Source organism: Pan troglodytes, chromosome 9 (assembly GCF_028858775.2).
Source record: "Pan troglodytes isolate AG18354 chromosome 9, NHGRI_mPanTro3-v2.0_pri, whole genome shotgun sequence".
In the NCBI taxonomy this organism is placed as follows: Eukaryota; Metazoa; Chordata; class Mammalia; order Primates; family Hominidae; genus Pan; species Pan troglodytes.
Window position 1 is genome coordinate 52,172,448 of NC_072407.2, and position 15,160 is coordinate 52,187,607.

At 43.5% G+C, this 15,160-nt stretch overlaps 1 protein-coding gene across 2 annotated transcripts in view; it reads left to right on the forward strand.

Annotated features, from left to right (window-relative positions):
- The window catches only part of PTPRJ (protein tyrosine phosphatase receptor type J), a 191,066-nt gene that overhangs the window by 164,336 nt on the left and 11,570 nt on the right, over positions 1-15,160 (forward strand). Inside the window, exons 13-21 of one of the 2 annotated variants that reach the window (XM_024347129.3) lie at positions 596-806; positions 921-1,045; positions 2,801-2,888; positions 5,380-5,421; positions 5,915-5,923; positions 6,020-6,107; positions 9,720-9,810; positions 11,725-11,798; positions 11,909-12,043. In XM_024347129.3, coding sequence (XP_024202897.3) covers positions 596-806; positions 921-1,045; positions 2,801-2,888; positions 5,380-5,421; positions 5,915-5,923; positions 6,020-6,107; positions 9,720-9,810; positions 11,725-11,798; positions 11,909-12,043 — 863 coding nt within the window. Of the gene's footprint in view, positions 1-595; positions 807-920; positions 1,046-2,800; positions 2,889-5,379; positions 5,422-5,914; positions 5,924-6,019; positions 6,108-9,719; positions 9,811-11,724; positions 11,799-11,908; positions 12,044-15,160 lie in introns of those variants that run through there. The other variant, XM_054662274.2, reaches the window with a different exon arrangement.

Sequence of the window (15,160 nt, forward strand, 5' to 3'; positions counted from 1 at the left end):
TGGTGCTGTCCTCATGTCCTTGAGGAGGATAGAGACCAAACACACTGTCGGGGTTGGGGATCTGGGAGGATAGAAATTTGCTGGTGCCATAACCTGTGGCAAAATTTCAAAAAGTGAGGTTGAAACCTCTATCTTTTAATTTTGGGTCTGTTTCCAGCTCTTAGTCATTTTGCTGTGATGCTTGTCAGCAAGTCCCATTGAGGAAGGCCATGTTGCATAGCAGCCAGACTGACCAGTGCTGGCCTGTGATTAGATGAAACCTTGGGCTCTGAGCCTGATGCCCTGGATTGGGAACCCAACTCTACCTCATAGGCAGTGTGACCTTGTGCCTGGTCCTGTTAGCCTTTCGTACCTTCGTTTTCTTGTCTGTAAAATGTAGACAGTAAGCTTATGTGATGGGATTCATGGGGATGAAGTGAGTTACTGTAGGTGAAACCCTTAGAATTCAATGTAAGTCAAACCTGGCACAGAGAGATACTTGAGAGATGGTTGCTGGTATCACTATCACCCAGCATCACCACCATGTAGATATGCAGGAGAAGAAATCTCTCTGCCATCACTTTCTTATGATTCTCCTTCTGTGTACCTTTCTTAGCTGGTCACCCTTCTGCAGATGTCCTGAAATACACGTATGAGGATTTCAAAAAGGGAGCCTCAGATACTTATGTGACATACCTCATAAGAACAGAAGAAAAGGGACGTTCTCAGAGCTTGTCTGAAGTTTTGAAATATGAAATTGACGTTGGGAATGAGTCAACCACACTTGGTTATTACAATGGGAAGCTGGAACCTCTGGGCTCCTACCGGTAATGTCTTCTGGTTCTTACTCTTTGGGGGCTGAGCCTCATGAGCATAAAGCTCTACATGCCTGCGGTCAGACACGTCTCAGGGACCTCTTTTTGCTCTTTGTTATCCCACAGGGCTTGTGTGGCTGGCTTCACCAACATTACCTTCCACCCTCAAAACAAGGGGCTCATCGATGGGGCTGAGAGCTATGTGTCCTTCAGTCGCTACTCAGATGCTGTTTCCTTGCCCCAGGATCCAGGTAGGGAGAAGACAACAGTCCTGGCACTGGTTCAGTGGCATTTTGCTCCACGTGTCCATAGAAGGCCAGCTGTGTACATGCCTCCCTCAGACCTTCAGGAGGGTTGGTGTGCCCAGCTCTCCCCTCCCAGAGGTTGAGATGTCACTGGGTCACTGGGCTTACTGGGCTTCCTCCTCTGAGGTCCCACAGCCTGGACCCCACACTCTCCCTTCTCTAAGTGCCAGTTGTTCTTCCAATCTGCAAAGCTTATTGACTCCCCTTATCTATGTGTGGTCACTTGTGGGCCCATATGCCAGGTGCACAGTTTGACACATTGCATTGAATCCTTAAATAGTAGAATCAGAGGAAGCCACATAAATTGTCTTGTTCAATCCTCTGTTTATTTTTCTTCATAATTTTAATTATGTTTATTGATTTGTTTATTTTATTTTATGTTTTTTTTTTTTTTTTTTTTTAGACAGAGTCTTGCTCTGTCACCCAGGCTGGAGTGCAGTGGCACGATATCTGCTCACTGCAACCTCTGCCTTCTGGGTTCAAGCAATTCTTCTGCCTCAGCCTCCTGAGTAGCTGGGATTACAGGTGCCTGCTACCATGCCCAGCTAATTTTTGTATTTTTAGTGGCGACAGGGTTTTGCTCTGTTGGCCAGGCTGGTCTCGAACTCCTGACCTCAGGTGATCTGCCCACCTCGGCTTCCCAAAGTGCTGGGATTATAGGCGTGAGCCACCATATCCAGCCTATTTATTTTATTTTTGAGACAGAGTGTTGCTCTGTTGCCCAGGAGTACAGTGGCATGATCATAGCTCACTGTAACTTTGAATTCCTGGGCTCAAGGGATTCTCCTGCCTCAGCCTCCCAGGTGGGACCACAGGTGCTTACCACCATGCCTGGCTAATTTTTTGTAGAGATGGGGTCTTGCTATGTTGCCCAGGCTGGTCCTGAACTCCTGGCCTCAAGCCTCCTTCCACCTTCTTCCAAAGCTCTGGGGTTACAGGTGTGAGCCACTGTGCTCTGCCTGCTTTTTGGAAGTGAGACTTTTAAGGCCTAGAGAGGGGAAGTAACTTGCCCAGGGTTACACGATGGCTTTAGAGGCAGGCCTGAAATTCTGGTCTTGGACCCTTGTTAAGTGCTTCTACCCTTTATCACATAGACCTAAGTGATACAGGAGCTTCAGGGATCCAAGAGGGGTGCATCCCCTACCTTCAAGCCAGAGGCTAATGGACTGGCTGGTTTGTTAGTTTGTCTGCTTTTCTTTCCTAGTTGGTGGTTGTTGGGCGCAGGAAAGAATGCCTGCCCCAGAAGCAAAGTTTAGGGAGTCCCCACATCCTTCCCCAGTAAACAAATGGGTTTCCTGTCACCTGAGCATGGATGCTGCTGTAGGTACCTCTGCTCATATGTGGGTGCTAGTCTCAAAATGTCAGAGGTGGCAGGAAAAATATCTGAAAATCCAGCCCAGTTCCCTAAATTTGCAGTTGAGGAGACTGAGACCTGGAGAGGAACAGTAACTTTCTCAAGACCATCCAGGTAGTAGTGGATTGGGAACAGGAACCTGGCTTCTGCATGCATAGACTAGTTTTAGGTCCAAAGCTATTTAACTCCCTTGTGTGTGTGTGCGCCTGTGTGTGTGTGTGCATGCATGTGTGTGTATGGTATACACACTTTAACTCTCTGGTGTTAGGGTCCCAGGCCAGTTTTTAGCACATTGTGTGGTCTGCATGAACACCTCTTGAAGTGTCTCCCATTTGGACTTTTCTCAGGTGTCATCTGTGGAGCGGTTTTTGGCTGTATCTTTGGTGCCCTGGTTATTGTGACTGTGGGAGGCTTCATCTTCTGGAGAAAGAAGAGGTGATATTGCTTATGCTAATAATAATACTCTGGTATTTAAGGAAGCTTTCTATTAAGGAACATTTCAAACATTGACAGATTCAGAAGGAATGATATGATGAGCGCCATGTTCCCTTCACCCATAGTGTTCTGCATTTGGCCAGTCCTATTTCCTCTGCGCCCCCAGCTGGGCGATGTTAATGTGCTCCCAGCTGTCACATCAGGCCACTGATAGACGCCACAGTGTGGGATGCTACTTTCAAATGATATGTTCTTGTTTACAAGTCAGTTTCATAGTATTATGATGTTAAGAGATTTCATTTCAGAGGTAGCTAAGTTTGAACACCAGCTCTGTCTTTGACCAGCTGTTTAGGAAGCTTAGCCTTAATGTCCTCATCTATGATAGGAGGATAATCATTGTGCCTAACTTGTGAAGCTGAGGAGGATTGAATAAATAAGGCACTTCTCAGTGTCTTGTGCCTTGTATGCTATTACTATTATTTTATCTGTACAACTACCCTGTGAGGTCATTAAATGGTAAAAGTAGTAGCCCTGTTTTGAGTGCTCACCGTGTGCCTGCATCTGTGCTTTCTGTGAATTATCTCATGCATGAGGCTCTGCGAGGCAGGTCCAGTAAGTCCCTTCCAAGGATGCAGAAGCTGAGTCAGGAAGTGTGGAAATAGAACTTGAACCTGGTCCTTGCACTTCATGGCACGCCCTCTTGTCTGTGTAGTGTGTGAAGCCTGTGTGTGTTAGTTGGGATTTCTTTGCTGTAAGGTGCTGCCAACCAGGGAATCTCCATCCTGCCCTAGGGGTCCTCATGCGGCCCAGGCCGGTTCCTTGTGCTGCCACCCTGCCCTGTTGGAGTGACAGGCAGAGCTCATGCTCCAGCTTTTAGGTTAGGTTCTGTTTTTTTTTTTTTTTTGAGATGGAGTCTGGCTCTGTCCCCTAGGCTGGGGTACAGTGGCATGATCTCAGCTCACTGCAACCTCTGCCTCCTGGTTCAAGTGATTCTGCTGCCTCAGCCTCTTGAGTAGCTGGGATTACAGGCACCACCACCACACCCAGCTAATTTTTGTATTTTTAGTAGAGACGGAGTTTCACCATGTTGGCCAGGCTGGTCTCGAACTCCTGACCTCAAGGGATCTGCCCGCCTCAGCCTCCTGAAGTGTTGGGATCACAGGCGTGAGCCCCTGTGCCTGGCCAGATTAGGTTCTGATTTTGGGGGAGGAAATGGATCAGTCAGTGGCTGGATAAAACAGTTTTATTGTTTCTTGTTAAAAATAAGAGTAATACATGCTTATGGCAAAAAATATAGAAAAGAAGAGCAAAAATAAATAGGAAATCTGCAATCGCAGAACCCACACAAAACTACTCTTAGCATTTTGATGTGACCAAACTCACACACAAATGTGTGCACACACATGGAATCATGTTACATGTTAGAATCTAGCCTGCTTTATTCAGCTTAGACATTGTTGGCAGCTTCATTTCATCACAATTTTTTTTTTTTTTTTTTGAGACAGAGTTTCGTTCTTGTTGTCCAGGCTGGAGTGCAATGGCGTGGTCTTGGCTCACAGCAACCTCTGCCTCCTGGGTTCAAGCGATTCTCCTGCCTCAGCCTCCCAAGTAGCTGGGATTACAGGTGCCCGCCACCATGCCTGGCTATTTTTTTTGTATTTTTAGTAGAGATGGAGTTTTGCCATGTTGGCTGGTCTTAAACTCCTGACCTCAGGTGATCCACCCGCCTCGGCCTCTTAAAGTGCTGGGATTACAGGCATCAGCCACCGTGCCTGGCTCATTTCATCATCATTTTAAGTGGCTACAGAGTATTCAACTGTATGGCAGTACCATGATCTAGTTAACCAGTTTCCTAGGTGTTTCCAAGTTTTTTTTTCTTGGCCACAGTTACTTATCCTTGTGCCTAAATCTTTGGGCACATTCACGATTATTTCCTTAGGCTAAATTCCAAGCTAGGCAAGTGCTGGGTCAGTGGGTATGCATGCTTTCAGTTTTGATACATACTGCCAAATTACCTTCCAGAAAGTTTTTCTTAAATACCAATGCAGAGTTGAGTCAACAGTGCAGGAGTGTGCAGATGCCTCACCAACTTGCCAGTTCCGGATCTGATATGTTTTTTGGTTTATTGCATTCATTTATCAGAAAAGCTTTCTCAAAAACAAAGTATGAAATAACAAGTCTTGCTTTACATTAAAGTAATGCCACTGCTATATATTTGCAAGGAAGTTCTTAAAAGTGACTTGGATATGATTTTTTTCATTCTTTTAGATAGTACAAAAGAAAATAACTTCACAAATTTGTAATTAGCATTTGCAGCTTGGGTCATTAAGTTTAGTATTAGGGTGCAGGATTTGGTGTCAGCTGTGAACTAATGCCTGAGGAAAAGGTGTAACACCTTTATTTCATAGATGACATCAACTCCAGATACACAAGGGAAAAGCACAGGAAGGAATCCTTTTTTGTCTAATGGGTCTCTTTTCTCTTAAAACAGGAAAGATGCAAAGAATAATGAAGTGTCCTTTTCTCAAATTAAGTAAGTCTCTCAAATTATGAGCTTTATTTTAAATCCTCCAATCTGTTCAGTGACTATCTGTAAATAATTTTTGATGGAACTTGCTGTCATTTTTCCTGATTGGCACATTTTGACCATGACCATCTGGAAGTTTTTGCTAGCTCTGTTTTCTGCAAGGAATCTATGTTTTATTAGTCTCCTGAAGCTGGCTTCCTTGTCATGTTCTACTCTTCTACCAATAAATACGGATTTCTTGATTAAAAAATAGGTTATCAAGATCCAGGGGAGAGAAGAACTTACTTAAAGTCACAAAACCAATTAGTTACAAAGTAGGGTCTAGAAATCAGATTTCCTGAATCATATTTTAGTGTTTTGTGAATAATAGTACTCTGAACCCCTCTTGCCAAATTATACCCTGGGTTTTGTTGTTTTGGGAAGATTGTTTACTGTCATCTCTAGAGTATGAATGAGTCTTTCTAATTGCATATTTTTTCTTTCCCTTTCTATCATGAAGACCTAAAAAGTGAGTAATCTCTTTTTTTTTTTAATAACTTGTACTTTTCTATTGAATATGGACTTCACTGAATGTAAAAAATCCTGATAAGTTTTGTTTTCTTAGATCTAAGTTAATCAGAGTGGAGAATTTTGAGGCCTACTTCAAGAAGCAGCAAGCTGACTCCAACTGTGGGTTCGCAGAGGAATACGAAGTACGTTGCTGTAAATGCTGTGTTTTTAATTGTGTCAGGTTCGAACCCAAGCTGGGATCCGAGGGGAGTTGGTGGACGGGTGGCAGGTAGCTGAAAGAACACTCGAGGGACTGTAGGCAGTTGGGACATGGCTTTATTCTCTCTCCTACAGAGTCAGCAGTGCAGTTATATTACTCACAGACAATAGTGGCTCAAAGCCAGGTATGAACTCACACAAACAGGTTACATTAAATGGCTATATAACGCACGGGGTTGTTGCGCTCCAAACCCTTTGCGTCATACTGTCCTGGATGTCTACCTCGGACTACTCCTGACTGAAGCACAGCCACTTTCCTTAGAAATTGGCTTGTTTTTCCTGAAAGTTAGAAAACTGTTAACAGAAACTAGGAATTCAAGTCAGGGAACTGTTAGCCACAATACTTAGGAAGCTATATGAGCTGGAAAGAAACCAAATGGGCATGTAGTGGTCTGGGGCTTGATGGCAGTGTGGCCTAGGATGGCTTGTGAGGCTCACTTCTGAAGCGCTGCACAAGGACTTTCTTGGCCAGTGTCTGCCTTTCAGTTCCCCATGCTGTGCTCCAACCAGCCCAGGAACCAGCCCTGCTCAGAGTGACCATGCACACTCGTCCTCCTGTGCTGCCCTGTCCAGCATCTCTGCCTTTGCTCTCTTGAAATCCTGCTCAGCACTCAGCACAGTGCACATGCTGCTTCCTCCATGGGCATTCTGGGATCCCATTAGGAGGACTTGAGTTCTGTGTGCTCAGACTGCCTTGTTTCCCCTGTTGCTTGTTACCAATATTCAGCATTTCTTTAATTCTGCCTTTTTGTAATGTTAGTTTTTTCTGTGTACAGTACACCTCTCCTCCAGGTTGCAACTGCTTGAAGGCAAGGGTTATCCTTTTTCCTATATTCTAACCTTTGTATTAGTTCTCTAGGCTGCCATAAAAAAGCACCACAAACTGGGAGGCTGAAAACAACAGAAATTTACTGTCTAGAGGCCACAAGTCCCAAATTAAGGTGTGGGCAGGGTCACACTCCCTTCTAAACCTCTGGGCAGCGCCCTTCCTTGCCTCCGCAGCTTCTGGGAGCCCCAGGCGTCCCTTGGTTTTGTGGCAGCAACACTCTGATGTCTGCCTCTGTGTTCACATGGCCATCTCCCCTCATGTGTCTATGTCTCTTTGTCTCTTTTCCTCCTATAAGGACACTAGTCATATGGGATTCAGGGCCCACTCTAATCTAGTATGATCTCATTTTAATTTGTTTACATTTGTAAAGAGCCTTTTTTTTTTTATATACTTTAAGTTCTAGGATACATGAGCACAACATGCAGGTTTGTTACATATGTGTACATGTGCCATGTTGGTGTGCTGCACCCATTAACTCATCATTTACATTAGGTATATCTCCTAATGCTATCCCTCCCCCAACCCCACGACAGGCCCCGGTGTGTGATGTTCCCCTCCCTGTGTCCAAGTGTTCTCATTGTTCAGTTCCCACCTATGAGTAAGAACATGCGGTGTTTGGTTTTCTGTCCTTGCGATCGTTTGCTGAGAATGATGGTTTCCAGCTTCATCCATGTCCCTACAAAGGACCTGAACTCATCCTTTTATGGCTGCATAGTATTCCATGGTGAATGTGTGCCACATTTTTCTTAGTCCAGTCTATCATTGATGGGCATTTCGGTTGGTTCCAAGTCTTTGCTATTGTGAATAGTGCTGCAATAAACATACGTGTGCATGTGTCTTTATAGCAGCATGATTTATAATCCTTTGGGTATATACCCAGTAATGGGATGGCTGGGTCAAATGGTATTTCTAGTTTCAGATCCTTGAGGAATCACCATATTGTCTTCCACAATGGTTGAACTAGTTTACAGTCCCAACAACAGTGTAAAAGTGTTCCTATTTCTCCACATCCTCTCCAGCACCTGTTGTTTCCTGACTTTTTAATGATTGCCATTCTAACTGGTGTGAGATGCTATCTCATTGTGGTTTTGATTTGCATTTCTCTGATGGCCAGTGATGATGAGCATTTTTTCATGTGTCTTTTGGCTGCATAAATGTCTTCTTTTGAGAAATGTCTGTTCATATCCTTCGCCCACTTTTTGATGGGGTTGTTTGATTTTTTCTTGTAAATTTGTTTAAGTTCTTTGTAGTTTCTGGATATTAGCCCTTTGTCAGGTGGGTAGATTGCAAAAATTTTCTCCCATTCTGTAGGTTGCCTGTTCACTCTGATGGTAGTTTCTTTTGCTGTGCAGAAGCTCTTTAGTTTAATTAGATCCCATTTGTCAATTTTGGCTTTTGTTGCCATTGCTTTTGGTGTTTTAGACGTAAAGTCCTTGCCCATGCCTATGTCCTGAATAGTATTGCCTAGGTTTTCTTCTAGGGTTTTTATGGTTTTAGGTCTGACATTTAAGTCTTTAATCCATCTTGAATTAATTTTTGTCAGTTTCAGCTTTCTACATATGGCTAGCCAGTTTTCCCAACACCATTTATTAAATTGGGAATCCTTTCCCCATTGCTTGTTTTTGTCAGGTTTGTCAAAGATCAGATGGTTGTAGATGTGTGGTATTATTTCTGAGGGCTCTGTTCTGTTCCATTGGTCTATATCTCTGTTTTGGTACCAGTGCCATGCTCTTTTGGTTACTGTAGCCTTGTAGTATAGTTTGACGTCAGGTAGCGTGATGCCTCCAGCTTTGTTCTTTTGGCTTAGGATTGTCTTGGCAGTGCAGGCTTGTAAAGAGCCTATTTCTAAATAAGATCCCACTCATAGGTATTGGGGGTGAGAAATCCAACATATCTTTTTGGGGCACAGTTTAACCCATATCACCTCTACATTTCCACTTTGTTCTTTTGCTACCAAAACACCACGGGTTTGGTCTAGGTCCTGCTCCTCACCTTTACAGAAAGCCAATCACTGAGATGACAAATATTGCCGGGGAAGAAAGCTTTAATCGGGTGCTGCAGCCAAGGAGATGGGAGCTGAATCTCAAATCCATCTCCCTGACTGACTAAAACCAGGGGTTTATACAGCAGGAAAGAAATGTAACAATGTGTAAGAAAACAGGAACTAGGGGCTGGGCATGGTGGCTCACGCCTGTAATCCCAGCACTTTGGGAGGCCGAGGTGGGTGGATCGTGAGGTCAGGAGATCGAGACCATCCTGGCTAACATGGTGAAACCCCGTCTCTACTAAAAATACAAAAAATTAGCCAGGCATGGTGGTGGGCGCCTGTAGTCCCAGCTACTTGGGAGGCTGAGGCAGGAGACCGCACCACTGCACTCCAGCCTGGGCGACAGAGCGAGACTCTGTCTCAAAAAAAAAAAAAAAAAAAAAGAAAACAGGAAGTAGGGAGGGGCAAGGAGGCATCTGGTGCAGTGATCTGACTAGTTTCAGTTCTTTGTTACTCCCTGAAGGTCCTTTCCTGAGAAAGGAACTCAGATAAAACAAATACAAGTTTCAGGCTTTAACAGCAGAAGGGTAAATTTCTATGTTTATTCAAAAACAACTTGTCTGTGGGACTGTTGGGCTGGTTTCACTGTAATATGCTATGCTAAATATGAATAATATTTGAAGACTAAATAAATGAACACCTCATTTGTTTTGTTTTCAGGATCTGAAGCTTGTTGGAATTAGTCAACCGAAATATGCAGCAGAACTGGCTGAGAATAGAGGAAAGAATCGCTATAATAATGTTCTGCCCTGTAAGTTATTTTATCTACAGCATCTTCTCTGTTTTCCATCAGTGGCCATCACATCTCTAAGTGTAGAGGGGAGGGAATCAGTGATCCTAAGTAACCACTTCCACAACCATTCATTAGTCACCTACTTCCACAACCATCCATTATTCACCTACTATGTGCTAAGCACTATATTTAGGTGCATTCTGTTTAATCCTCACAACAGCCTTATGAAGTAGGTAGTAGAATATTTGTTTTGCAGATGAGGAAAATGCACAGAGTGGTTAGGTGATCTTTCCAAGGTTACACAGGTAGTGATGGGAAAACTCAGCTTTGTACTAGGTCTGTCTGTCTCAGTAAGGGAAAAGACCAGAGTCTGTGTTCTTAACCCCTCTGTCTCACAACTATTTATTTCAATTCTATAATTCTGGAATGAAAGCGAGCAGAGGGAGACGGGGAGTCACACTCTCTGTGTTCAGACACATGGGCTGAGTGAATTCCACAGCTAAGTATGACTTATATTTAGCTCATTTCCTGTTTTTGAGAGTTAACAATGTCTGCATCTTAGTCAACAGGATAACAGCAAATTGAGTTTAAAATAAGAATTATTTATTACATCAAACCATTAGATGAAATGTAAATAATTCTCCATTGAAAGTTCCTTGTAATCTCTCTTTTGGGTGGGGATTAGGGCACAGAGAGGAGCATAAGTAGATTGTAGCCATGTTCTGATGGAGCTGAAATTGATAGACTTTGCAGATAATTTTTACATCAGGACGTCATCATCTTTATTCGAAGCCGTGTTTTTCATTCCTGGACTAAAACATTAAGTTATTTTTAAATTCAGCATTTCCTAGTTCTTGGGTTCTTTCTCTCCATTTATTTCCTTGTACTTGACAAGGAATATTGGCCCATGTTCTGAGGGAAATGCTTTTAAAACTAGGCTGGGGGTATTGCCCTTGTAAGGGTAATTTGGGATTATCGGCCCCTTTTTGTGAATGTCTGTGGAGATTCTCAGATCTGGAGTGGGAGCTGGGAAGTGGGTGTTTGGGTATTGTTCTTATTGGGAAGCCTTTAGGCTGAGACTCAGGTCAGTACTAGACTTAGCATTGTTATGTTATTTTGTCCAGAGGAGGGTGAGGTAGTACAATCAGAGACAGGGAAACTGAGGTGGTGCTGCTTCTGGCTCAGCCTGACACTTGCAGTTCTAAGGTTATTATTTCATCTCTTAAGTTGGGCAAGTTTGTGTGTATGCTTTTGAGATGACAATAATATTTATAAAACATAATTCTGTGTTTTAGACCCTCCTACTCATAGTAGTCTTATACATTCAATTTATACTTGAACTTGGTACTCTGTTTTTATAACAACTTGTTTATATGAGAATAGAGGCAGAGTAGAATGGTTAACCTAGGGACCTACCCCGTCCTAGTGGAAGGGGCACTAGATTTGAATTTTGACTGCCCCTCACCAGATATATGAACTTGGAGAAGTCACTTAATCTCTGTAACCCTCAGTTTCCTCATCTGTGAAACAGGGCAGTGGCTTATAGGGTGGTTTTGAGGAGTAAATAAAATTGTTTAGCATATTCCCTCATGGTAGACACCTGAGGATGCTAATAGTAACAGGTTCATTTTATGTGAGAAGGCATCTGGTGTGGTTAAGATCTTGGGTCCTGGTGTCAGGCTGCAGGTTCAAATCCTGGCCCTGCCACTCATTAGCTCTGCTCTGGTGATCATGTGACTTCTCTGTGCCACGGTCATATAGAGTGACCATGAGGATTAAATGAGGTGGTCTATATGAAATGCCACACTGTGCATCTTCAAAGACACAAGTCCCAGTTTTGCCATTTTGAATTTCATTTTTTTTTCTGTTTTGTGTCCAACTTTACTAAAACATTTGCTTATAATGGGGACCTTTTTTCTTTTAATGTCACAGATGATATTTCCCGTGTCAAACTTTCGGTCCAGACCCATTCAACGGATGACTACATCAATGCCAACTACATGCCTGTAAGTTGGGGGACGGTCTCACAGCACTGGACTGTTTCGATGAAATCTTCAGTATGCTTTGCTTCTTTCTGTTTCTTTGAGGTTGACTATGTGCTGTTTCCCATTTTTAGGGCTACCACTCCAAGAAAGATTTTATTGCCACACAAGGACCTTTACCGAACACTTTGAAAGATTTTTGGCGTATGGTTTGGGAGAAAAATGTATATGCCATCATTATGTTGACTAAATGTGTTGAACAGGGAAGAGTAAGTATCTTTTTTAGTTTTTAAAATTTAAAATTACATTAATTGCTTTTTATTGTGGCAGAAGGGTATCTTAAAAACCATTTGTTTCTTTAAAAAAAACTCAAACATTAGCACTTTATTCTTATAAACTTGTTTTCTGTCTTTTTTTCCCCTTAAGAGAAATGTTTAAAAACATTCTTTAAACAATTCTATTTTGTCATTATCTTTTTTTTGGACAAATATCAGTGTCTTCTGTTTATTACGTCACTGCTGGAGTTAGTAAATAGCAAAATCTCCCAGGCCTAGTGCAAGATGCTGTTCACGGTGTGGCTCTGTTCTTCATTGGCCCCATGAACACGGACAAGCCCATCATGTCTCTAAGCAACCGGTATCTTCATCTGTGAGATGAGGGTTTTCATCAGCTCCATGATTTTCAAATTTAGGTTGAGCACTGAACCCCTCCTGCCTCCACCCCAGGTTTTTTTTTTTTTTTTTTTTTTTTTTGAGACAGGGTCTCCTCTGTCAGCCAGCCTGGAGTGCAGTGGTGCGATCATGGCTCACTACAGCTTTGAATTCCTGGGCTCCCTCCCACTTCAGCCTCCTGTGTAGCTGGGACTACAGGCGTGCACCACATGCCTGGATAATTTTTTTTATTTTTAGTGGAGGCAAGGTCTCACTGTGTTGCCCAGGCTGGTGTCAAACTCCTGACCTCAAGTGATCCTGCTTCCTTGGCCTCCCAAAGTGTTGGGATTACAGGCGTGAGCCATCACACCTGGCCTGGAACCATTTCTTTAAGCAAAATCTCAGACTTATCCCTGGATAAGCCTCAGCAGCCTCCTCTCTCCTGCAACGTCCTGAAATCCCTCTTCTGCTTCCATCAAAGATAAGATTTTTTTTTTTTTTTTTTTAGATGGAGTCTCACTCTGTCGCCAGGCTGGAGTGCCATGGTGTGATCTTGGCTTTTGCAACCTCCGACTCCCTGGTTCAAGCGATTCTCCTGCCTCAGCCTCCCAAGTAGCTGGGATTACAGGCAGGCGCCACCATGCCCAGCTACTTTTTGTATTTTTAGTAGAGACAGGGTTTCACTATGTTGGCCAGGATGGTCTCAATCTCCTGACCTTGTGGTCCACCTGCCTTGGCCTCCCAAAGTGCTGGATTGCAGATGTGAGCCACCGCCCCTGGCCAATATTTTTTATAGTAATAAAATTCTGCATTTCCATGAATTGATGTGAAGAGAACTGAAAAACACATGCTAATCTAAAAAAATGCTGTGCCTTAGGAATGGGACTTAATGTTGCTTTATGAGTTGTTTTTAAGTGTAGGTTCATTGCTTGAGGAATAGGATTCGATTCCTTAAGCCAGTGGATCTCAAACTTTAGCATCCATCAGCATCACCAGGAGGGTGGTTCTACCCTCAGAGTTTCTAATTCGGAATTGCGTTTCTGCCAGTTTCCGGGTGATCCTACTGCTGTGGCGCCAGGGTGCACACTTGGAGTGGTACTGCCCCCAGGATAGTGGGAGCCCATCAGGCATCATTTCTTTTAATGTTCTTTAATTCATGGTAAGCTAGCAGATGTTTATCCAGCCCCTGGTATATGTAAGATCCTGTGCTAGGGGCTGAGGATGGAGGAGGGAAAGATAACAGAGCAGTAAGAGATGACGCCCATCCTCATGTTGCTTGTGATAGAGGGTGGGCTCCTTACCCTCTTGTTGAATCAGGAGAATAGGCTGTAATAGAAATAAAAGCGTTTTTAAAATGAATGCTGATAGGCCGGGTGCAGTGGCTCACAGCTGCAATCCCAGCACTTTGGAAGGCCATGGTGGGCAGACCACCTGAGGTCAGGAGTTTGAGACCAGCCTGGCCAACGTGGCGAAACCCATCTCTACTAAAAACACAAAAATTAGCCAGGCGTGGTGGTGCATGCCTGTAATCCCAGCTACTTGGGAGGCTGAGGCAGGAGAATGGCCTGAACCCAGGAGGCGGAGGTTGCAGTGAGCCAAGATTGCACCACTGCACTCCAGCCTAGGCAACAGAGCAAGACTCTGTCTCAAAACAAACAAAACAAAAAAAGAATGCAAATAAGCTTTTTAATACTGTTGAGCCCAGGGCCTTATACATGAAACATTCTTATAAATCTATCTGTTAGACAAACAAAAATGACATAATTACATTAATGGAGAACATGAAGATGAATTTAAATGGTCTTTTGTTCATCTAAAATCAAGATTGAAGTTAGTCTTAGTGACCCTGGGTGAATGGGGAAGGGAGTGTATTTTCTGCACTAGATTCTCCATATATGTTATTTTTTTCCTGTAACAACCCTGTGAGGTATTATGATTTCATAGATGAGGGAACTGAGGCTTGGGGAGTTTAAGAACTTGCCCACAAGGTAGGAACAAAAATATACCTGGTAAGAGGCTGAGCTGGGAATCAACTCCATGTCAGTGTGTATCCAGATCCTGGGTTGTTTCTTTGGAACCTGGGTCTTTAAAGAAATACAGATCCCGCAGCCAGAGTCAGAATCTCTGGAGGTAGAACCCAGGCATCTCTTTTTAAACAAAACAAGGCCAGGCACAGAGGTTCAGGCATGTAATCTCAGCACTTTGGGAGGCCAAGGTGAGAGGATCACTTGAGGCCAGGAGTTCAAGAACAGCCTGGGCAACATAGTGAGACCCCCATCTCTACAAAAATACAAAATAGCTGGGTGTGGTGGCACATCTCTGTAGTCCAAGCTCCTCTGGAAGCTGAGGTGGGAGGATCACTTGAGCCTGAGAGGTTGAGGCTGCAGTGAGCCGTGATCGTGCCATTGTACCCCAGCTTGTATGACAGAGTGAGACTGTCTCAAACAAACACACAAACAAAAAACAGAAAACAAAACCCAAAACAACTCAAACTTCTCAGGTGAGTCAGATAATCAATTAGCTTTGAAAACTACCAGCAGTAGAGCACACCTTAGAATACTGAGTGTGTGTGCATGTGTGTGTATGTGGGGGGTGTGTGTGTGTGTATGTGGGGGGTGTGTGTCTGTGTGTGTGTGTGTGTGTAGTCATTTGCCAAATGGGTATTCAGATATTCTTGGAGAGCAGGTGTTTCCTGGTTATTTCTGTTCACATCTGCCCACCAACTTTATAGAAATC